This window comes from Pocillopora damicornis, chromosome 11 (assembly GCF_964200805.1).
Source record: "Pocillopora damicornis chromosome 11, jaPocDami1.2, whole genome shotgun sequence".
NCBI classification, from domain to species: Eukaryota; Metazoa; Cnidaria; class Anthozoa; order Scleractinia; family Pocilloporidae; genus Pocillopora; species Pocillopora damicornis.
In genome coordinates, this window is record NC_142680.1 from 12,816,773 (window position 1) to 12,841,009 (window position 24,237).

The following is a 24,237-nucleotide window of genomic DNA, read 5'->3' on the forward strand; positions in this document are numbered from 1 at the left end:
TTCCACTGATAATCTACTTTTCACTACATAACCTGCTGAGTTTTATTTAAAATTTGATTATACAACTCCACAAGTCCACAATTTCAATTTGCATGCATATGAGAGTAAGAAAAACTGACTGAAGATCTCTAAACCAAATTATAGGCCTGAAATAATATGGAAACACTTATTTATGTGTCTTTGTTGTGGTTCAATTTTATCCTTGGTTCAAATTTTATTTTCTTCTGTTTCAAACTCATTGTGATACATTACAATACCCAAAAACAAAAGAAAACAAAATCTGAACCAAGGATGAAATTGAACCACAACATCTACTTGGAAGTTCAGCAGTGAGACCATAAAATAAATAACATCAGTACATATCCAAAGTTTCAACAGATTACATATTCAGCTACAGAAAATAGAAAAAACAAACAACATTCAAACAGAATTGGTACCTATTTACTTGATATGTGGGAAAAGATCTATTTTACATATTGATTCAACCAGATGCCACATAGATAGACATTTTCACTAGTTCACCAAACTGAATTCCTACTATTTACTTTAAGACATAAATTTGACTTAAGCCAACCAAGGAGTTCGGGCCTTCCAACTGGCAGAGCTTATATTAGTTCCATAATGTTTATACTTTTAAATTATATGTGTCTAAAGGCCAAAATGCACCACAAGAGAAAAATCTAAAGCAAAGTACTAGACCCAGGCATGTACAGTAAGTGTCTCCTTAATTTAAGTTTAAAGATCGTACCTTCCAAGAGAGAGGTCGATATGTCCAGTCTATCAGGTGGTAGTACAATACCAAAAGACACTGAATAAATACTGTACTACCATCGATGCAACAAGAAAAGTTTGTTGTGGTCAATGATGCAACTAGAATTACTTACTACATCAGTGAATTGCTGACATTAATTCATTTTCAACTTTCTGCATCGTTTTGGATTAAGTGACATGCGTTCCACCAGGCAAAAAGCACCATACATTTTGTATCATCAGGCACACCGTTAAGTGTAAGAATCCTTTTTACTCTACACTAGACTCTAAAACAAACTTGACGGAAAGGTGTGAAAGTTGCCTTCCTATGTTCTGAATGGTGGATTTCAATCTACTCTGCTTGCTTCTGAATTACAATGACTGACAGTGGTGTATGAAACAAACTGATCATATGTTTGCTTTAAACTTCAGAGTTTTAAGTGTTTTTAATCCCAGTAAAAACATTACTGCGTGCCAAATCTGAATGAAGAAAAATGTAATTAACTTCTGATATTGCCTTCTGTGGTTGAAGCTTGCTTACTGAACTAGGGGCAAAATGAAACTATTAAAAGCTGTTCCTTACTTATGTTGGACCAATTGGTGCTTCAACTGTGAAGTGAGAGGAGAAATGTTTCTACTCTGAAATGTACTTCTCTTATATCCTAGGAAATGAATAACCATCTTAAGACCTGGACCTCTTTGTGTATTTTCGACTGACCAGCTTAATTAATCAATAGATTAAAGTTGTTTCTCACAAATTTAAAAAAGTTGTGTAAAGATAAATACAGACATCAGTACAATATCTATAAGGTATTTATATGATACATTTATTCAATTAATCTATTTAACAAACAGATAATAACCATTAAATAAAAAAGCTGCATGTCAAGTGAGATCAACTGACATGGGAGTGTTGCATTGTCTAATGAAGAAAAAACAACACATAAAGTGTGACTCCTAAACTATGATCAGAAGTTCTAACACAAAACTCTGAGGACATTCTTACAAGTCTTAAATCTCTTGCTCTAAAGTCTCAGAATTGTCCAATGAAAAACCTTCCCAGATTTCTACATCTAGTTAGCAGCCCACGCAGCTAGCTAGCCTCTTCAATTTATACTTGTAAAGAATTTAGAAATTTCAAGGTGGCCAAATGAAAAAAAAAGGTTAATTGCATTTGCATTTTCATGCTCATTCAGACAACTTTAACCTGTGTCAATGAAACACTTTGGATTTTTATCAAAGAGTAACATGTTTTCAATCTGACAACAATTATAACCTTCCACTTCTACCATCTGACACTGCACCCCAAATGTCAAATATAAAATCGTCTGGGAACTGGAAATCTGCAAATTCTTCATCTACAGCCATAGCAAAATCACTTGGATTGGAGACTGTCTTACTCTTCAATACCAGTGTCTCAGCTGAGGGGAAAAAAAAGGATAAGAGAGCCATATTACTTCTCACTACAGTGAGAAAGTTAAATCATCTGCAAAGGCTTCAAACATAATCCACCTCATAAATAAGACCAGAGTGGCATTGGCATTACTTTATTCAGCAACCAAAATGGAAATTGTTTTTTACCTGTTACCGTGATCTTATATTTATCACAAAAAAGGTCTCTTTGGATGCTGTGTCAATGTTCCATTTACAGTAAGAGCATTTTACTTATTAGCAGTTAGAATATATGGCATGGCAAATTGTAACTCTATCATAATAGCTCACCCAGATCAGGATCCCTTATTCCAATAAAGCTTTCCAACAGGTCATCTATTCTCTGAGCAGCTTTCAGTTCCCATGCAGGTGCCTGCAATTTAATAGAATAACAACATTTAGGAATTAAGTCATGTGCCAGACAGTACATATGTTTCCCCTTGTGGCCATTGCTTTGGGTTGAAATACACTGAACAGCCCCACCCCTCTTATAAGGCTGCTTAAGCCAGACTGTTACTGTTTCATGTTGTTTTTCTGTGTCCCTTTAGAGGAAAAAGTAATAAATTGTACCAATCACATTTTCCTTCATTTGCTTTTGAGTAAACTAGGGCAACATAAACAAGAGGTGAAAGCATCACAATCTAAAGTTCCTCAGTAGTACTTAGTTCAAGAAATCTAACCTTGCTGTAAATAGCCACCTGGCATGCCTCTGGCCAGATAGTTTTTTCCTAATATGTTACATTTGATTTAAATTGTCGGTCAAAATGATTCAATTTGGGCATTGGGTTTCACAATACCATTGTCAAGTGATACCCTCCATAGAGAGAGCTTTTTTGAATGACACAAAATCCTTAATTAGTATATATTCATGAAAAAAGTTTGGGTCTACGGATTTTTGCTGATAGTCTCTAGAGAACTTGTACCATGTGAGTTTCATTTCCTTTAAAGAATATTTAGTAATAAAATAAACTCCTTCAGTTGGCTGGCATGTTAGCTAATAATGTCCACAGCTAAGATATTTTCCAAAAAATAAATAATTTATTTGGTGGGGAAGTGAGGCTTCAAAGACAAATGGGAAATTTTGGGGACAATTTCTCAGTCAAGGACATCATCAGCCAACATACCAGCAGGCAAGAAAGGGGTTTACTTATTCCATAACTCTTCCTTTAATTTTTTTTCATGCATTAACAGCAAATATTGTTGACTGTTTCATACTTTTCAGACCAGCATTTGAGATCAGGTTTTAATATCACCATCACTGGACTTTAGAGACAAAGAGTGAAACTCTTGAGCTAGCTTTTTAACTCGTGAATTGCGCGCATGCGCAAGAGCGAGTTATAGATACGATGTGGGGAATGGCATTCGCTCGCTCGCTCGCTCGATTGGTCGATTCCTGTAAACTTTTTTTAGATTTTAGGCTTTTGAGTGCATTTTATAGTTTTTGGCGAGCAATAAACAGACGAAATGGCGACCTTTGTTGCTAAGAATAGTGGTGGGGTGAAAAAGAAGCCAATGATAATCTTAAAAGAGTTTTTTTTTTCGTTTTAGTTTCAACAAGCGGCGCCAGCGACTGGCAGGCATGCAAGGATTCACACTGAAATAACAGAACAACCTTCGTTTTTCATAAAATTGTAATTTACAGTCCTTGAACTTGAAAACAATCCGAAGATTCATTGAAAATATCACTTACTGCGAAGCGCTCGGAGTTTACAGATGTTCAAAAGCTTTTTCTGTTATAGCGTGAGACTGAGGACAAAATTGATCATTACGTTTCGTCGCGTGTGTTTTTCCTGTGAGAAGCAACAAAAGATGCCGGCGACTGACGAAATAACAAGTTAACACGAAAATCAGATAACACCTAAACAAACAATTTTAGCTACCGATTTTCAGTGAATTTTTAAAGAACAATTTTCTTTTAAGTTTCAAGACAATTTGAAGATTCAACATACAAACAACGTACTAAAATGCAAAAGTTACACACCACAAAATTGATAAATAGGCCTGAAATGAAATTCTATCTTGTTATTGATCATACGTTGCCTAGCACGTGACCTAAATCTACCCAGGCGGAGATCCAAAATGACGGTGGCAGGCTTGGCTTAGTCAAAACTCGTTCCCGTTTGTCTCATTTGATAAAGAGGGAATTGTTAATGTTTTCATTAAGACAGTATTGCCTTGATTTTCTAATATTTACAACGAAAGACAGTAAATTTCACTTTTCACCCACATTTACTTCCAACCTTTTCTTTTGAACCAGAAACAAAAATGATAGACGTTTAAAACACATGACATCATCCACCTTGTCAAATGTAATAGCATGATCATTTCAATTGTAATGCCTTCTTATCCCAACGTTACTTTGTTTCTTTGCTACATTAGCGAACACTGAACTACTGCTCGTACTCTAGATATGACAATCAACCACAAAATTCCCTAAACCAGATAACATTAAACATAATCTAAAAAATCATGTGTCAATTCACGAGTTTGCTCACAGAGCACTTTGATTTCTACTGACTTTGTGTCATTTCAACAGAAATCATCGGAGAACTTATCAATGTAAACAGGGCCTATTGTATGATAACTGTCAGGTGACTTTGCATCACAAGATGCAAAGAAGATAAGAATTCTGTAAAACTAATGGGTAGATGATAATGAGTGGTACCGGCATTTGATAAAAATTAAGTGATTGTAACATAGAATCAAGCGCAAAATAAATATGGCCATCCAGTCCCTGAGTTTTTAACCAGAAGGCTATCTGAACAATTTGGATCAGAAAGTTGTAACGGAAAGTATGTAGTAAAAAAAGAACAGGCAAAAATTACTCCATGCATGACTCATAAAATGGAAAACGAAGGATGCTTTGATGAAGAGTATACATTTATGCATACCAGGCCTGATGTGCACCCTAACATTTGGCAACGAAGCATTAAGTAAAATGTTGTGGTCTATATTAGTGGGTTTCAATAACTTTTTCCATAAGCTGCTGCAAATGGCATAACAGGTGGCTTTACCCAGAAAAGGGACACTCAAAGGAAACTAAGCCAAACACAAGTGCCTACTTGCAAGCTAAACAGATGGTGATGAAAGGTAGTTTTCCAAAACTTTTTAGTGAAATGGGACCAGAAATTCAAAAGCCAACATTTAAATTGACCTATTGTTGAGTTGAGCTCAGTTTAGTAACAAAGGCACCAGCCCTAAGTACCCCAACATGTGATATCACTTCATATCCATTGTAACTTGTTTAAAATAAAATTTCCAGATGTTATGATATCATACCATGATAACTATGCCTAAAATATCTTATGAGTGTAGCTTTGAAAAATTTCTCCACTATCACAACTCTGTTGCAGGAGACAGCTTAGGGTATATACACTGCTTCACAATGAGTCAGTCTGTCCAATCTGGCTCTCTTACCAAATTATGATTTCAGAAAAAAGCAATGATCTAACCAGCTAGCCATGGAAAGAGTTCACTTAATTACAATGTGCAAATATTTATATTACAGTGCTATACATCATTTTTATAGACCTAATAGTGACTATCACCTCTTCTGTTTCCACAACAGGGGGACCCTTGGATCGTAATCGCAGAGTTGTCTTCCCACTTCCTACTGCATTAGCAGCTGAAGATGAACTGGCTCCACGACTTCCTGTCCTTGGACCAATACCCTCTGCAAAATGAAAAAGAACTTAATTTCATCAAGTTACAATTCAAGGTTGGCCTTTGCATAAGGTAAGAACAAGCAATGATGTTTTCAATTCTCACCATTGCTACTCAAAACTTGCAAACTTAATCTATGTAAGATTCAGACAAATGGGACCCCTTTATGCCATGCTCCCCTTCTACACCCTCCTTCCCCATCCTTTATTTGCAACCATCAATGCCCATTGGGTGGCTAGCATGTGATATGCTACAAAGATTTTCTAAGTCATATTTTGGTGCTCATTAAGGTTTGCAGTTGTTCCAGTCAATCAGCTTTGATGGTTTTGCACAGTTTTTGGTTTTGGTTGATTTTTTTGCAGTTTTGAGTTGTTTCTTTGTATGGTTTTTTCCTACTGTTTTGCAGTTTCTAATAGAACCCATTGCCCCTCTCCTATTACTATTATTGTGATGCAGATATTTTGATGCTTATCAAGCAACAACTTGTCAAGTGTCCTTACAGTAATAATGTCATTACAGTATAGCAATTGTGGTGGTGGCCATGGGAGGGAAAGCCCTAGACTTCTGAACCTCTTGAACTTGGTAAATAAATAAAAGGCATACAAAGTAATTCAAATTAGCATCTCCAACTAGGAATTTTTCAAAAATCAAGCCAATGTTTGCACCAACAAAAACATGTCCCAAGTTGATGATATTACTAGTTGTAACAATATGTGAGTGTTTTCAGCTTTCTCTCTGGAAATAGAGGTTCTATACCAGATCCAACTTTACAGACCATATGTTTTCTATTGTAGAAAAGGTTATGCCAGAGAGGTCCTGAGAGCCTGTACAGAGATGATGTTTATCAGGTCTAAACTTGGGCTCAATAAAAATATAAATTTGCACTGCCTATCTTTTCTGAAAACATAAAAAGACTTCTGACTCAAGGTTAGTTTAAAAATGTTCTGATGGGGACTATCTTTTTGACAAATCTTGCTGTGGTGGCAGGAAAGTACGAACAATATGATGTTTTGTCCACCATATTGGATTTTGAGACCTACAACTGTTTACCTTAAAAAAAAAAAAAAGCTCCAGCTACTTAAAAACCTTAGAGAAAACCCTGTCTGAGGACAATAAATACCATGTTTGGGGAAAAAATTTTAATATTTCCTTCCTCATTCTTCCTTAGTGCTGACTTACCAAAGCTCCTCACAGGCTCAATCAACTGAAAAATGATTTCCTCTCCAACTGGAAGCTCTCTTAACATACGAGCTACATCATAGTGCCTAGTACCAACAACAGTTGTGTTGTTTATAGCTTCTATATGATCTCCAATGCAAATCTGAGCCACTCCATCTGCAATGCTTCCTTCTTTGATGCGTTTGATAAATGCGCAACCCGCTCCATTATCTGTTATGGTAAGACCCAAGGCTGGGCTTGTTTTTAACACTGTCACAGTTTTGCATTGTCCTTTGACATGTGCAAATATAAAGTCATCAAGTCCAATTTGCCCTCCAAGTAACCTTTCCATGTCAATTCTATATGTATTTAGTGTACAAAACAAGATCTGGAAAGAAACGTAAATTTTTCAGGTCAACACTTAGGAATCCTCAAGTCAAGAAGTGATTGAGCAGCAGGGTTTGAAAAACAATTCCTCCCTGGAGAGCCATGTTTAATTTAATTTAATTCCTATACTTGTAATTTGAATTTTCTTCATTTCTTGAAAATCCCAACAACATGAAAGTTGTTTCCCATACTTTTGGTGAAAAAAAAAAGCTTACAATGTATTGTGGGACAAAATCTTAGGCTTACTGGGCATGTTGTCCAGTCATTACCAAAGGTTTTGTTTTGGACCTTAATTCTCTAGTATATCATTCAGCAATTGATAACTGGGGGGTAGCCTGTTAGAGGCCTGTTGGTTATGTATCAGTCAACAGGTGTTTTCAGGGAGCTGTTCTTCATGATCATTAGGAACAAAGAGATTTACATTTCAATAAAACACATGTACTCTATTTTCCACTATCTGATTTTTTTCCAATAAAAATGGGGGATAACTGCACTTTTATGACCAATTTTGTGATTTACCTTACCCATGGGCTCTGAACAAAATAAAAGTGGCCACTTTGGTCTCTTGTGTGAACAGTAACTGTATAAATATATCAAGCCTAACAGAGCTAGAATGTGGTATGACTTTGGCGTGAATACCATTAAATGAACTAGACATTGGTGTGACCAAAGCTGGACAAATAAATTGTCTGGCTCCCAGCTAAAGAGCCACACAAATGATAAGCTCTCATCTGGGCCATAACAGGCCAGACAGGGTCAAAGGCCCTTATAAAGAGGAGAAGCCCATTAAGTTACCAACCATCCTTAAGACATAACAGTTCTCTTTTTTTGGTCCCAATGCCTTGAGAGCAATAATTGGCTTTCCATTATTGGAATGGATCAAGGTGACACCAAGATGCCATAACATAGAGCAGCATTAAATCAATTTGCAATCATGAAAACTTTGTTCCCTTTTTTTACTGGCTACATGACTACTTTGCTTCAAACTTCAGTATAAAAAGCCAATACCATAACCTTGAGTCAAATGCAAGATTGAGGAAACTTCTGTGGCTTGCAGAGGACATGCAGCCATATATGCCTCCATATGCCTTATTTTCACATAAGAAATAGCCATCTTGTTAAGAGATAAATTTTCCTTTTAGGTTTGTTTCACTTGAATATTTCATTTATCAAAAAACGTTACATACACTTAACCTGGTTGGTGTAATGAGTGATAGTTTTTAATACAATAGTTTATCTCAATGAAGAATACAACTAACTGGTCCCTGAAAATGTGTTAAATTTTGAGAAAAAATATTTATAGCTTTAGCACATCTTCTACATATAAAAAGGAAAGGTTCATATTTTAAACATGTAAACATCAGTGCATTTGGTCTATTTTGATGTTTAACTGAATTGATAAGTTTATCAATAAACTATTTCCTTGTTATTTATATGTGTTTATTTGAGCTCTATGGCCAAAGTTAGATTTAAGTAAGGACAAGGTATTTGGACAACTATGTCACTAATTATTTCTGTGCTGTCAGGCCAGTGTCTGACTATTGTGTCTGATTTTTTTTCTTGTTGTGTATGATTTCTTTAGCTCTTGTCATGCTAATTACCCCTCTTTTTAGTTTGAGAGCCAGGACCTAAAATCGTAGGTAATCTTTACTTTTCTGTCACATTTGGCTCTTGTGTGGTTGATGCTATACTGTCTCATGTCAGGTTAAAATTTCTGGCCAAATTCACACTCTTGTCCAGACATTTTCACACAGGTGTTCTCATATAAAATTTATGAATAGTAAGGATGCACAGTGCAGTACAACAGAATCAATTAATGAATGAAATACATTTCACTTATCTTAATTTAAAGTCCCAAGATGGCTGTGATCATTCACGGTCATTCTTGGTATCTCACCATTACCTATGATTTTAGTTTTATTTTCAGCATTGAGAACGCCCTGCCAATATGCAAGTTGCTTGAGCTATTTACACAAGTTCAAGCTAAGCTTCGACCAAACTTATTGAATTATGAACTAGTAAGCTTTCACAGACCTATACACAGATACAAAGTGGTGAAAAATAATTAAATCTAAAGTAAGCACATGTACCATGTATATATTTATTATTTAGTAAATCGTAAGTGCACAACAAGTTGCCTTCAACTTTAATTAGTGATGTTTCAAGGACACTTACTTGATACCACAACCATTTCATACAAAGTCGTATCAACAAATTAATAAGCATACAGTTGTACACATTTCTACCGAATCCATTAGCTTTAGTCTTAATTAGATCGGCTTTTACTAATAGTTTCCACTAACCTCCTTTGACTGCATTTTAAAGACCTCTGCGATTTTTTGGTAGAGTTCTTTCACGTTTGTAAATCCTTCCACTTTTCCAGTGGCGCTTCCATGAGCTAACTGACAATAGAATACAAACTTTGGCGGAGGAATTGGCGGTGATGGTCCTGAGTCTGTTCTTGGTGGATGGGGTGTTCTAGAAGCCATATCATTAGATTTGGAAGAACGCGGAGGTTCCGGGATTTGAACAGACGGATGCATTTGTGAGGTATTTTCTGTTCCAGCGCTTCCGGAGCGATTATTCGATAGTTTTTTATCTCCATCAGTTTTGCGAGAGTCGGAAATATTTGCTCCCCCTTTCTTAAAAAGAGGCATCATAAACTTGCCCAATAGTAGTTCACTAACCGCCGTCAGTCAGCACATATTTTATATGATCGGGACTGATCAGGTCAGCATTAGATTCCATCCACCAAAACCACCTTGGTCGAGAGGGACTGAGATGGAATGATGGAAAAAAAATTACGAAGCTACGACAACATGCCGACTTATCCCGATGACCCAAGTGTATTATTTGTTTGGGAAATTGCGTCAAAACTTTTTACTAAAGAAATGGTAAGTATTAATTTATTGTTCGATTGTAGTATTATAAAACATTTTACGCAATTTTATGCAGATATTTCACGTATTTAAAAGGTGCTTAGATGTTACGTAGTTTTGGTGGATGTCATTAGGGAACATCCACCAAAACTTTGACCAAAACCATTAACAATATATTTTTTAAATTTTATCTATAGCCATTGTTAGATGTTCAGGGAGACAAAAGATTTATACCACTAATTAGCAGTTAGTGCTCTGGCTAATTATTTTTTATGGTGCACAATTGCTGACCGACCAAACGTTCATAATGATTATCATAACTCTTAACACATAGAATAAAGTGATTTTGGTGGATGTTTCTCTCCATCCACCAAAACCACCACAGAAATTTCTGCTACTTCCTTACAGAAGACTGATGTGACCTGCTATTTGGAGTACATAACCACAATCTATTTCTTTGTATGTAGAGATATTTTGGAGAGTTCTTGAGTCAGCACCTTTTATTATTGAAACCATAATCATAACATGGTGCATAATATAGAATACAAAAGGTTCTGGTGTGGTAATCATGTAATCTTGAAACAGGAGAGTTTTTAACTGACTTAAACTGATTTAAACAAACATTTGCAACAAAATTCCAGGTCCAGAAATTTCTTCCACTATTTCTGCCAAAATCATAACCTTTAAGTACAACAAATCAGCACATTAGTAATTGTTATCAGGGGTCTGAAAATCCTATAAATCTTTCACATTTATTTCAAGTAACCTTTAATTTCACATGGATGAATAAGTATACACTCAACATGCAGAATGTCTTACAGTTTACAAACTATTTCCCTTTTTATGGATAGACAGTGAAAGGCCTTTGCCACATTGGTGAATCAAACCATTGTATACCATGCATTTTGTGATAATTGTTTGTTTTTGCTCACAATACCCAGAAAAATGAAGGGGATAAATTTAAATAGCAAATTCTATGGTTAAAATTAAATAACATTGGAAGATCAAATTAACTTTGTACTGTTTAAAATTCAGTTTTGGTTTCTTGCTTATTCCAGCCTCTTGATATTCAAAAGCATTCCTTGTCATTTTTGTGTTCTTCTGTGTACATAACTTGAAAAATAAACACAGAGAAAGGAAACCACAAAGGATTAAACTTGAAGCTAAAGCAAAGTTTAAGTTGAGCCATAGCTGATCCAAATACTGAGCACTTTGTATTGTAACCCATTTAGCAGTAAAGTTTATCTATATGTCTGCCAGCTTGTCACAAGTCTTACCCCTCTCCTTCAAAAGTCTCTATAAATAAATTTTTCTTTGTGGTCCCTAATTGATGATTAGTATATTACAGCTCCTCAATTTTCCTCTCTCAAGTCAAGGTTACTCTAAATTTAACAAAGTAATGGACTTGATAAAACTCAAACTATAACTCAGCTGGCTGCTACTTGCAACCTTAATTTCTAGATATCAGTATACAATAATCAATATGTTATAAATAAGAACCCTAATGCTTAATTTTACAGTGATCACCTTCCTCCTTTTCATTTGCAGACCAGACTGGAACCTCTATAGGTGTGTTTGCTTGTTTTGAGTGGGGATGGAAGAAAAGGAGTCATGCCGCATATCTGATTTATTAAATCGCATTTGTTCTGTTTATACATGAGTAGAACTACCTTGTTCTCTGAAAAAAATAAAATTTCTCGCATTTTTATCTGTGCTTCGCAGTCAAACTTCCTTGTGTCTTGGACAAGAAATCTTATTTTCTTGAAAACAAAATCTTTGTTTCCAGCCTTCTGTAATAGGTAAATATAACAGTGTAAGATGAGTGACAGTGTATTTCTCAAGTTATTTTTTGGAATGTGACAAAACGGAAGTGTCATAGCGTGATAAGGAGCAAACATATGATTGCTTGATAGAATGCAAAAAATGCAGAATTGCATATATTTTCTCCTTTGTCAGCAGCATATGTTAGTGAAAAGTTCTTACAATTGTTAACTTCTAAACCATCTTCAATTTAGCCAAGATTGAACTGTTATCACGTTTGTCATAAAAGTATTCTGAGATCAATGTCATATGACCCATTCATGTATTTGACCTTTCAAATTAGCAAGCCATAGTTGACAGAAACACAAAGGTTGAGGATAAAAAGAAATTATTATATACAGTACTTCTTCTGTATCTTTTCGTTTCCTTTTCTCTCCAGCTGTTCAATCTATGCCGTGCTGGCAATTGAACACTTTCCTTCCCAAAATTAGGAAAGGCACACCAGTAAAAAACGAATTTTTGCTCCTTAAATATCTCATGCATCTTCCCCCAGTATTTTGTGACTTCTGTCCGAGGAAGGAGGTGTAAGCATTAAATTAACCCGAATGATTCCACGATTGTGGTATCATCCAAGCCATGCCAGAGGACTTGAACTAGACAAACTAGTGAGAATGCACAATAGCGATAGCAAAGTTTTGTAATGCTAAAGAGCTATATCAAATATATATAAATATATGTTCCCGAAACCTTTGACAGCTTTAAAGAAAGAAAACTTCGTCGTCAATCCTGTTTCAAATTCCGCAATAAGTTTAAGCGCCTCATCAACAGAATTTACGTATCCTAAATTATCTGCCTGTCTACCATCAATGGTTCGCGACTTAAAATTCTCGCTATGCTGTTTCTGTTTGTTCCTCAAGAATCATGGGATTTACAGCTTTTGATGTTCGGCTACATCACTTGCGGATTTCCGAGAATCTTCGGTTATGTTTTGCAAGTCATTAAATATTCCATCTCAGTCCCTCTCGACCGAGGTGGTTTTGGTGGATGGAATCTAATGCTGACCGACTGATCAAGGCTAATTCCTCTTGAAGTAAGGTATAAACTAGTTCCCAGTTCTTTTGAATCAGCCCAGACATCCCTAAAACATATCCCCTCTAGGGATACCAAAACACTGTAAGTGAATTAAATTCAACGTGATCTCGAGACCGAAATAATGATTATCGTTACTTCTTAATTGGCCCTGAAATAACGAATAGCATTATTTCAGCGCATGTGTGAGACCTTCGGGCTCGAAGCTTGGGAACTACTATTCAGGGAAAGATAAAATGGCGGCTTACGGCGGCGAAGGAAATCTCAGTAGTTTAATATTTTAGCGTGAAAAGGCTTGGGTGTTGTGATCTGGTTCTCAAGTAAAAAAAATGACGGTCAGCAATGGCCCTACCACCTTTTGAACAACAAGAAAACATTGAAACGGTGGTAAAAAGCAGCAAGTTTCGAAGTCTAAACGAAAGATGGGTGAGCTGAGTTTCAGTCAAATACCATGACATTTGGGATGTAATTTCGATACCGAATAAATAGTTCTACATGGTTATACACGCATAGGATTCTGTTGTGTTCACGTGAAGGCCATTTCAGCCATTCCTGCCACTTGTAAGTGGTAGGAAATAAAAAATATGCATACTTGTTTCGTATTGAAGCCCTGTGAAATCACAAATTTGATTGATTTCTTCTTTGTTTTAGGTGGTCATCATCCATTATTTTTGGAAGTCGATGCTGATGAGAAAGAAAAAATGTTTACGATTATTTCTTCTCTCGAACATTTTACTATTTAGGTACCAAATAATCTTGATACTGAAGACCATTGCATCCTATTATGAAAAATGTACGCCTGATTGCTTTGTCAACATGTATGATGTAATATACCTTGTGATTTGTGGGATTTTCACAAGTAAACTAGAAATACCTGTAGAGGGTAATAATGTACTTAATGCAGAGCATTTGGTACAAAGGCTGCTTTGCTGTAATCTACCTGAAGGTGCTTTTTATATGCTAGTAACAATTGCACAGCCCAGTCAAAATGTTCTTTAGTAGTAGACAAGCTGGCTGTAGTAATTATAGGCAGCAGAGGCCAAACCTCATCCTGAAAAGCAGTCTGAAAGGTGTGAAGTCAGTGAAAGATACTTCATCGTAGGCGGCCAAATTGCAGGCTGTCAACCCATTTTGAGTGAGTAGTTAAACTCAAGATCAGCTATTTTAACTAATTTTATTGAGAGCCAAATCCTGCAAGGCGTATATTCTGTATTAATTTGAAGTGTTACTTTTATGTTTCTTATTTTGCAGTAAGTGGGCTTGTTGTGGCCATTTTTCTCTCAAACATTTTTTTCAGCCTAGTCAAAATGTTTTTTAAGAAGTAGGCAAGCTGGCTATAGTAATAGGAGGTAGAGGCCAAACCTTGTCCAGACTAGACACCTAACAAATGTTCTGTGTGGACAGCCAAATCCCTGGTTACCGGCACATTTTGACTAGGCTATTTGTTATTTAGCTACTAAGTAATCTTATTATTAAAGATTACTGCATTCTTTTTTAATAATTTGCTGCCAATTGTATGCTGTATATAGCTTATGATTTGTGTGATTTTCAAGAGTAAATTAGAAATACCTGAAGATGGTAATGATGTACTAGATAATGTACTTGATGCAAAGCAATTTTGGCACAAAGTGTATGCCATGTCCTCAGGTGATTTAACATGCTAATAAGATTTGTTATTCAAATAATATACATCAGCTGGAATGGGAATATTGAAAGAAAAATAATAATATTTAACCATAACAAGTTTTGGTTTTATGTCCAAATTAAGCACTCAGTTGAAGATCACTGCACTGATCAGGCCCCGAAGGCCAAAAAAGTGCTGTCTGCTGTTAGTTTGATTTTTGTCATTTCTATTGATTTATTTCATTTATCAATGTTTGTTTGAGTTATAATTCATTGATCTCTTTCGATAGTGCAGTTTCGCTCATGTAACCTAATCCCACATGTATGTATGTACAATCTCAGTTGAAATTTTGAGTGGCAGGCAAGCTGGCAATAGTAATAGGCAGCAGAGGCCAAATCTTGTCCTGAATAGAAGTCTGACATGTGTGAAATTGGCAGCTATTTCATTGTAGGTGGCCAAATTGTTGGCTGCAGCACATTTTGACCTGGCTGATTGACTGTGTGTTATGTATGTGTTCTTCTTTTTAGGTGTTAAACAGGTCAAAGTACCAAAAAAAACCTGTGATAACTTGGTAGTCTAAGATGTAAAAATTTTTAATAATAAGATAAAGCTTGATCATTCTTAAGAGTTTGCATCTGTTCTAAAAGTTTTGGGGAGAGTTAGGGGAGCACTATTCCTACAAATGTATTTAAAAAATAACAAAAAAATAAAAAGAACTAGGGCAAAATCCCAATTTGCTTTAAAAGTTTATTTTATTAAGAGCATAATTCTGGATATAGCTTGGGATTTGTGTGATTTTCACAAATTGTTAGGTTGTTATGTAAACTTAATTTACAGGAATTTACAGGAACCTTGTAAATTTTCAGCTTCAAGAACAAGTACATAATTGCAGGAAAAGCTTGAAGCTTGAAAAATTGACTGATGAAACTGGGACAGATGTCATGAGATTTGTACAATAGGTTGGCCTGGGAGGGACCAAGAATTAAAGAATTCATTGATTCTCCTACACCTTTTGTCTGCAAAGTGTGCTTCTGTAGAGCTTAGTTATTGCTGTAGAAAACTTTTTTGGAGGGCCACTGAGATCACTCACTTTTTAGCTAGTTGCCCCTAGGGAAGAGGATATCTGTACTTATTATCTCCCTTATGGGGGGGTGAAGGGTTAAAGACTGATTCTTCTCCAGTAGCCACAAGTACCCTTGCATATGGAAATTTTGAACACTATTAAAGGGCTAGTACCCTCATTTCATACTTGAATTTCTAATTTAGTTTAAGTTATGACAAATAATGAATGTAAATTCATCTTGGTTGTACAGGTTATATCCAGCAGTCCTTAAAAAATATAAAAAGGTATTTTTCTGAATTAATAATAAGCTTATTTCAGTTTTAAAAACACTGCAAAAAAGCTAAAACAATGTTCTCAGCAAAATAGTGCAAGAGTCCATGGGAAAAAACAAAAACCAAGCTTAAACCCAGTGTAAATTGATAAAAAGGCCTGAATTGCGCATTTTGGCAGTTATTTTGGCAAAAAATGGTATATTTTGATTTCAAGCAAACTTTGAATTACTTATTAAAGTTTAAAGCCCAACACAATACCAAAAAAAAAATTGGATATTTTCAGAAAAAATTGTAACCCTCAGCCTAATCATAATCCCACCCTACCAAAGCCCCAACTCTAACTCTAGCTGCGAGCTATCCTAACCCTAACCCTGACCCTAACCCTAACCTTACCCTAACCTTCTCTATCTATCCTGTAAGTGTACCGGTCAGCCTATTGTTTGTTTTTCAGTAAACTTTCAAGTAGTTACTGAAATTTACAAAAACAATACCAAAAAACCTGCAATTGAATGCTTGTAGAAAAATTTTAACGCCCACCCTAAGCATAGCCTCACCCTAGCCTTAACTCTAATTCTAACACTAAACCCCGCTAACCCTAAGCATAATTTTACCCTAGCCCTAACCCTGATTGTAACACTAAACCCCTCTGACCCGAAGAAACCCAAACTCTAACCCTAGCCAGGTAATGGGCTCCTGCCCTAACCCTATCCTCAACCCTGACTTAAACCCTTTACCATAGCATAGGATTGGTTTGGGGTTTGGGTTAGGTTTAGGATAGCATAGAGTTAGAGCGAGCACAGGACGAAATAGCATGATTCCGTAATTCGGAAAAATGAAACTCTATGTTTCCACGTCATTCACTTCTTCCTTGGACCTGTTATGTTTCCGTTATGATTCCTGAACGGAAATATGACGACACGTTTCCGTTGCATTTCTCTCAACGGAATATTATCGTCGCCTGTTTCCGTTACGTTTCCTTGTACGGATTCAAACTTTTACCGTCAAGTAAAACATATATATATAAAGTGCTGTACAGTTCTTACACCACGTTACCATGAAGACGTGATCGTTCGAGGACAACAAAGGCAAATTGACGTGCATTAGATGTGTACGCTCGTAGGAATCATAAGAAGTCCTAGAAGCTTCGGTGTTTTACACTGAGCTATGTGCATGTTAATTTTGGAACTGTTTCGAAACCTTAAAAAATTGAATCTTTTAAACTTACTCTGTGCTTAGATTTTTAAGCAGCTGGATCATTTGAGCCAGTTTAGTCACTCAGACCAGCAATACAATACTTGGCTAACTGGATAGTTTTAGGGTTAGGGTTAGGATTTTCAAGTAGGCACACGCAGTTGTATCGATATTGTGGTATATGGAGTTTAGTAGAGTGTAGATTTTAGCAGTATTTGCCAGTGTTGACATATTTATAAAATTATGGTTCCAAAGTGCGTGTCACTGTTGAGAACCCAAGAAAATCATGAGAAAGTCGCCGATGGATTAGCCATAAAAATAAATCCAACTCTGAGTCAATGCCAAACCACAAGAAAGTTGTGAAACTCGCGCCAATGTAAAAAAAAACAACAACAACTGAGGTTCGAAGTATGGGTCGATGCTGACATCCTATGAAAATCATGGGAAAGTTGACAAGATTGGTCATGGTACCAACCAATGCCACTTTCCCATGAAAATCAAGAAACCTGTGGAAACTAGCCAACATATGCTAGAATGGCAATCTTCAATAAAATTCATATCTAATAAGGATGTGTGAAATGGCCAGTATCGCTCTTGGCTGAGATACTGGTTTGCCGTGTTTTGGCAGTTATTTCGGCGAATATGGTTAAAATCAAATCTGTGTAAAAACAGTAAAATCAACGAATTATCGAGGTTCGTCAACATAGGGAGGGTCCTTTTAGTCTAGAGAAAAACTTCTGCCCCACGGCTAAAGGCGTTAAATTAATAAATTGATATATCTGGGCGGCATATCAAACAGCAACACTAAACTTCTCCTTTCTCACAGCTTTTTCCCCTTTAACATCTTTGTTCATTCCATTTTTTTTAAAGTAAAAACTCGTTTTGGAGGCATAAAGGCCTCTAAAGCAACGTTTCAAGATTTTATGGCGATCTAGTGAAAAACATGTAGTTCCAGCTAGTTTTGAGGGTTTTGGCAGCTATTTACACAAAAAGTGGGTAAAATCAGCCCAATTTGTTGTGTTTCTGACGGTTTTTACGCGTTTTTTTCCCCAAATTTTACTGAGAACACTGCGTTTTAGCTGGAATAAGTGTTTTCACATGGATTGTATCCCTATTTTGTTAAAGACATCGTGTTTTTGAATGTGAAATTGGCTGATTTTTGCACAAAAAAAACCCCGTGTTTTTCAGTTCGAACTGAGCGCTTTTGTCAACTTTTGCGTGAAATTTGGCAAAAACTCGTGCGTTCTGCTGGATTTTGGTGTTTGGTGTGCAATTTTACGAAATACATGTAGTTTCAGCTAGTTTGCAGCGTTTTGGGCTTGAGACCGGCAAGAGTGATGGTAGACACTCTTAGCAGAGATAATTGTGCTAGCAGATATTTAGATTTCACCTGTGAAGACAATAAATTAATTGAACACAAGAAAAAGGAAACTTGATAAAAAAAATTAGAATAATGGCGGGGAGAAAAGAGGGCTGCACTAAAGATTATGTACTTGTGTTCTTGTGTTCTTGAAGCTGAAAATTAACAAGGTTCCTGTAAATTAAGTTTACATGATAACCAAACAATTTGTGAAAATCACACAAATCCCAAGCTAATTATCCAGGGTTTTCTCTTAATAAAATCAACTCTTAAAACAAATTGGGATTTTACCTTGGTCCTTTTTTTTTACTTTTTATGTATATTATTTATGTATAAATAATGCTCCCCTGACTCTCCCCCAAATTTCCAGAACAAATGGAAACTCTTAAGAATGATCAAGCTTTACCTTATTATCAAAAATTTTTACATCTTGAATTATCAAGTTATCACAGAGGATTTCTTGGTACTTTAACCTGTTTAACACCCTAAAAGAAGTGCACATATATACTACACACCATCAGACCAGTCAAAATGTGCCACAGCCGACAATTTGGCTGCCTGCCACAATATAGCTGCCACTAACTTCACACTTGTCACACTTCCATTCGAAACAAGGTTCAGCCTCTGCTGCCTATTACTATCACCAGCTTGCCTTCCACTCAAAAACATTTTGACTGTGCTCATACATACATACATACATACATATGTGGGAGATTAGGTTACATGAGCGAACCTGCACTATTGAAAGAGATCAATGAATTATAATACAAAGCAACGATAAATAAAATAAATCAATAGAAATGACAAAAATCAAACTACCAGCAGACAGTACTCTTTAAGCCTTCTGGACCTGAGTAGTGCAGTGATCTTTGAGTAAGTGCTTAATTTGGACATAAAACCAGAACTTGGTATAGCTAAATATTATTATTTTTCTTTTAATATTCCCACTCCAGCTGATGTATATTATTTGAATTACAAGTCTTACTAGCATGTTAAATCACCTATGGACAAGGCACACACTTTGAAACCAAAATAGCTTTGCATCAAGTATATTATCTAGTATATCATTACCATCTTCAGGTATTCCTAATTTACTGGTGAAAATCACACAAATCATAAGCTATATACAGCACACAATCAGCAGCAAATTATTAGAAAGGAATGCAGTAAATTTTAATAAGAATATTACTAAGTAGTTAAATAACAAATAGCCCAGTAAAAATGTGCCCGTTGCTGGGAATTTGGTTCTCAATAAAATTAGCTAAAACAGCCAATCTTGAGTTTTACTGCTCACTCAAAATGGGCTGGCAGCTTAGAATTTGGCCGCCTACAATGAAGTACCTTCCGCTAACTTCACACTTTTCAGACTACTTTTCAGGAAGAGGTTTGGCCTCTGCTGCCTATAATTACTACAGCCAGCTTGTCTACTACTCAAAAACATTTTGACTGGGCTTTGCAAGTCTTACTAGCATATAAAAAGCACCTTCAGGTAGATTACCGCAAAGCAGCCTTTGTACCAAATGCTCTGCATTAAGTACATCATTACCCTCTTCAAGTATTTCTAGTTTACTTGTGAAAATCCCACAAATCACAAGGTATATTACATTATACATTCCAGTTGACAAAGCAATCAAGGGTAATTTTTTCATAATAGGATGCAATGATCTTCAGTATCAAGATTATTTGGTACCTAAATAGTAAAATGTTCGAGAGAAGAAATAATCGTAAACATTTTTTCTTTCTCATCAGCATCGACTTCCAAAAATAATGGATAATGACCAACTAAAACAAAGAAGAAATAAATCAAATTTGTGATTTCACAGGGCTTCAATACGAAACAAGTATGCATATTTGGCTAAACTTCAGAATACGTGTATAACCATGTTAAACTATTTATTTGGTATCGAAATTACATCCCAAATGTCATGATATTTGACTGAAACTCAACTTACCCATCTTTCGTTTCGACTTCGAAACTTGCTGCTTTTTACCACCGTTTCAATGTTTTCTTGTTGTTCAAAAGGTGGTAGGGCCATTGCAGACCGTGATTTTTTTTTACTTGAGAACCAGATCACAACACCCAAGCCTTTTCACGCTAAAATATTAAACTACTGAGATTTCCTTCGCCGCCGTAGGTCAGCATTAGATTCCATCCACCAAAACAGTCCCTCTCGACCGAGGTGGTTTTGGTGGATGGAATCTAATGCTGACCGCCGCCGTAAGCCGCCATTTTATCTTTCCCTGAATACTAGTTCCCAAGCTTCGAACCCGAAGGTCTCAAACATGCACTGAAATAATGCTATTCGTTACTTCAGGGCCAATTAAGAAGTAACGATAATCATTATTTCGGTCTCGAGATCATGCTGATTAAATTAAGGTCTGAGGCAGGTAACATGAAAATTTGTCGAGGTTAAAATAATGAATCAAAGATAATTCACGCATTTGACATTGTAGTTAGAGACGAAAAGGGTGTATTTGTTGTGAAGTATCTTGGAATCGGAAGAGCGATCAGTCAGGAGTTGTCACAAGTTAGTTGCTTCGCATGTAAACAGTTCAGCCAATCGATTTGAGACACGCTAAGAAGGAGAATTGTTTCTCTTGTTGGGAAAGTGACCGAAATCTCTGAGGTATGAAAAAGTCTCTGAATAATTAAGCGACACCAATCAGCGCTTGGCTTTGTTTTGAAACGCGGTGGGCTGCCGCGTTCAGTTAGCATACTTCGAATTACTGTAGTCGCTGAGTTTGGCACCGATCATGAAGAGTTCATCATAGCGTTAAGGAAATACCCCTGTATCCACCATGAACATCGTAGTCCTAAATGACAAGGGATACCCATATCACTAACGATTTGGATATCACTTCACATTCCAAACCTTTTATCCTTTTTTCTCCCAAACACAATGGGACTGGGTAAAATTTCTGCACAGCCCCATACAAACAAACAAATCTGTTTTCTTAATGGCAATGTATTGTTTTTGTTATTATTTTCTCTATCCAAGAACTGAATGTATAATATAGTGTGGGGCTGTGTGGAAATTTTACCTAAGACTGTACTCTACATAATTTGCTGAAGAGTGTACGCCATGCCAACTGAGAAGTATTGGTATTCCATACCAATACTCCCCCCCCCCCCACCCTCCACCCGTGTACAGTCTGTCCTCCATAAAATCAAGAAGTGTATCCTACTATGAACCCTACTGTAAAATCAAGAATTCAAATTGAAACTGCATTCATAATTCTCAGTTCTAAATGTACTTGTAGGGTGTACTCATGTGAATTCTAATTCAAAACCAACATGTAAATACTACTGTTTTTCATACATTATTTATACCATATTAGAGATTTACATGTTTAAGTTCACTACTTTTGAGAGTCATGTCTTTTATCTTTGCCTGAAGATCTTAAAGGTTTATTTTCTAAAAAAAGAATCTGTTTCAAATTTAGGCTAAACGGGTTCTTAAATTCTAGGTTCTTATAAGCGGGTAAGTACTGTATTTTGGATAAGTGGGTGCTGTGGAGTTCCCTTAATTTAAGAATGCCAAACAAAAATTGATACCGTCGTTAAGGCCCAAACCCCCAAAAAAGACGCCCTATTCTATGTAAAATAATAATAATTAAAATAAACAAACAAATAACGGCTGACTTCGCACTGGAAAAAAAGGTCTTTATGAAATCGCCTTGCTCATGAGTTTAACCGCCTAGCTCAGTTTTAAAAGATCATTTGCTTTTCGTTAAGCTGGGCATTTACACACTGCAATTTTTGCTGATACAATTTAGGTGGATCCCATTGCCGATATAAACTGGACAATTAATATCGGTAACGTTGTACAAAAATATAACGTTGAGGCCCTGTTAGAGCTATTAGAGCTAAGGAATAATAATTATTTTAGGTATGTTGGATAAAGGGCAGCATGACGTCAGGGATAAAGCATAAGCCGGGTAGTTTCAGGAATAATGGAAATACGTTAAGGTACAACATTAATTACACAAGAGCGACCAACTTTACAATGTATTTTTCCATTACCAAATCGGAATATCGAAAACGCCTCGCACTCTTTGTTAGCCAATTTTCTTCTGAGCGATATGGTCAGTAAGTGAGCCGATACTTGACCGATACTTGGTCGATACTTGACCGATACTTGACCGATACTTGACCGGCAGTTGATCGCTACATATCGGTCGATGCATCGGCCGTCAGTCGGTCGATAGATCGGTCGACTGTCGGTCGACTGTCGGTCGATAGTCGGTCGATTATCGACCGATAGTCGACCGATATATCGATCGACTGTCGGCCGATATATCGACCGAGGCCACCTATAGCACACGTGATCCCAATAGTATTGTGCGTATCGAGAATAAAGATCAACTCTGTTGCACGCGTGCCATCGTGACCATGCGAGCTAGATTACACAAAGACGAAAATGTGGATGGGAAACGGATGTACGGGAATTTACGTAAACACCTGCCGGTGTAAGAAACTCGAGCGCGCGAATTACATCGAATGGTGGGTGTGGAGGAAGGTCCATACGGTTTACGCGAATTGGAAAAGGTTCAAATTTCTCCGTTCTTTCTCCGTTCTTTTATGGAGAAGATTGCTTTCTGTACCATTCGACTTGCCCCAGTCCCCGCGTGAAGTCGGTTTGCGAAACGTACAAGATATGTCCTGAATGTTGCAATGTGCAAGGTGTTGCAAGGTGCAAGGTGTTACAAGGTGCAAGGTGTTGCAAGGTGCAAGGTGTTGCAAGGTACACGACAAGAGGAGATCGAAGATCCGTGTTTGCCAAACATCGATACGGAGTGGCCATGGCCCCTATCCCCATCCAGCAGTAATGACGTCACACACGAATCAGGGGAAATGGCGTCATGAAATGACTACTTTCAATAAAAGAAATGAGAGGGAAGTGTAAACGGTTTTTAAATTTTTTTGTTTTTTTTTGGGAAGGGGAAGGGAGGTTGGAGGGGTTCGGCGCACACGCACTCGGAACTTATAATTTACACAATTATTTTTAACGATTTTTCGGTGTAATAACTTTTTCCATTACTTGATTTTTATTACTAACGATGATTTTTTTTTCTTTATCTTCGTCTTCTACGGTTGGTAGCTTCTAGGGCTTTTTCAGAACCATAACCGGCGGCTCCTGACAGGGCTCCGACTGCTGTGGATTTTCCATTGGCTATGAGAGCAGGAATAAGAGCTTCTAGAAGGAAATGACACCCCTTTTTGTCTTTGGGTTCGTTTTCTCTTCGTGATTCTTCGTGATAGCACAAGAGGGAATGTCAAGTTTAAATGGGTTCACACGCACGTATCTCTTTATAGAGGTTACAGTCAGTCATAAAACTGCTACGATAGCAAAATTTTATTGTTTTACAAAAAATTCTCGTTACAATCAGGACGTGTGCTCTCCCTGGTGGAGAGCACCCATGATGATCTGGCATCTATACACAAAAGTTTCCGATTCATTCGAGTTCTACCGACAGACATAGAATTTAGAATGCTTGGATAAGTAGCAAAATGTACGGCACTGGCAAAAATGGTCATTCTTAAATAAAAATAGCTAAGTCTAAAAAAGATGAAGTTCATTTACAACATATGAGATTAGAGAGCGTAC

The 24,237-nt window shown here is 36.6% G+C and overlaps 1 protein-coding gene and 3 long non-coding RNA genes across 4 annotated transcripts; 2 read left to right on the forward strand and 2 right to left on the reverse strand.

The window, feature by feature from the left end:
* Window positions 1-17: 17 nt before the first annotated feature.
* On the reverse strand, window positions 18-10,146 carry LOC113678423 (PDZ domain-containing protein GIPC3). Its single transcript, XM_027195311.2, has 5 exons — window positions 9,693-10,146; window positions 7,024-7,390; window positions 5,730-5,854; window positions 2,473-2,554; window positions 18-2,171 (listed from the first exon to the last, which is right to left on the reverse strand). The coding sequence occupies exons 1-5, from the start codon at window positions 10,047-10,049 to the stop codon at window positions 2,020-2,022; spliced, it is 1,083 nt and encodes a 360-aa protein (XP_027051112.1). The 5' UTR covers window positions 10,050-10,146; the 3' UTR covers window positions 18-2,019.
* On the forward strand, window positions 10,114-11,982 carry LOC149037611 (uncharacterized). Its single transcript, XR_016181278.1, has 2 exons — window positions 10,114-10,283; window positions 11,817-11,982. It is a non-coding gene; the product is annotated as an uncharacterized LOC149037611 (long non-coding RNA).
* A 1,354-nt stretch (window positions 11,983-13,336) lies between these two features.
* Window positions 13,337-15,750, forward strand: LOC149037612 (uncharacterized). Its single transcript, XR_016181279.1, has 2 exons — window positions 13,337-13,544; window positions 13,770-15,750. It is a non-coding gene; the product is annotated as an uncharacterized LOC149037612 (long non-coding RNA).
* Window positions 15,751-18,753: 3,003 nt separating this feature from the next.
* Window positions 18,754-20,763, reverse strand: LOC149037613 (uncharacterized). The gene is made up of 2 exons (XR_016181280.1): window positions 20,581-20,763; window positions 18,754-20,410 (listed from the first exon to the last, which is right to left on the reverse strand). It is a non-coding gene; the product is annotated as an uncharacterized LOC149037613 (long non-coding RNA).
* Window positions 20,764-24,237: the final 3,474 nt, after the last annotated feature.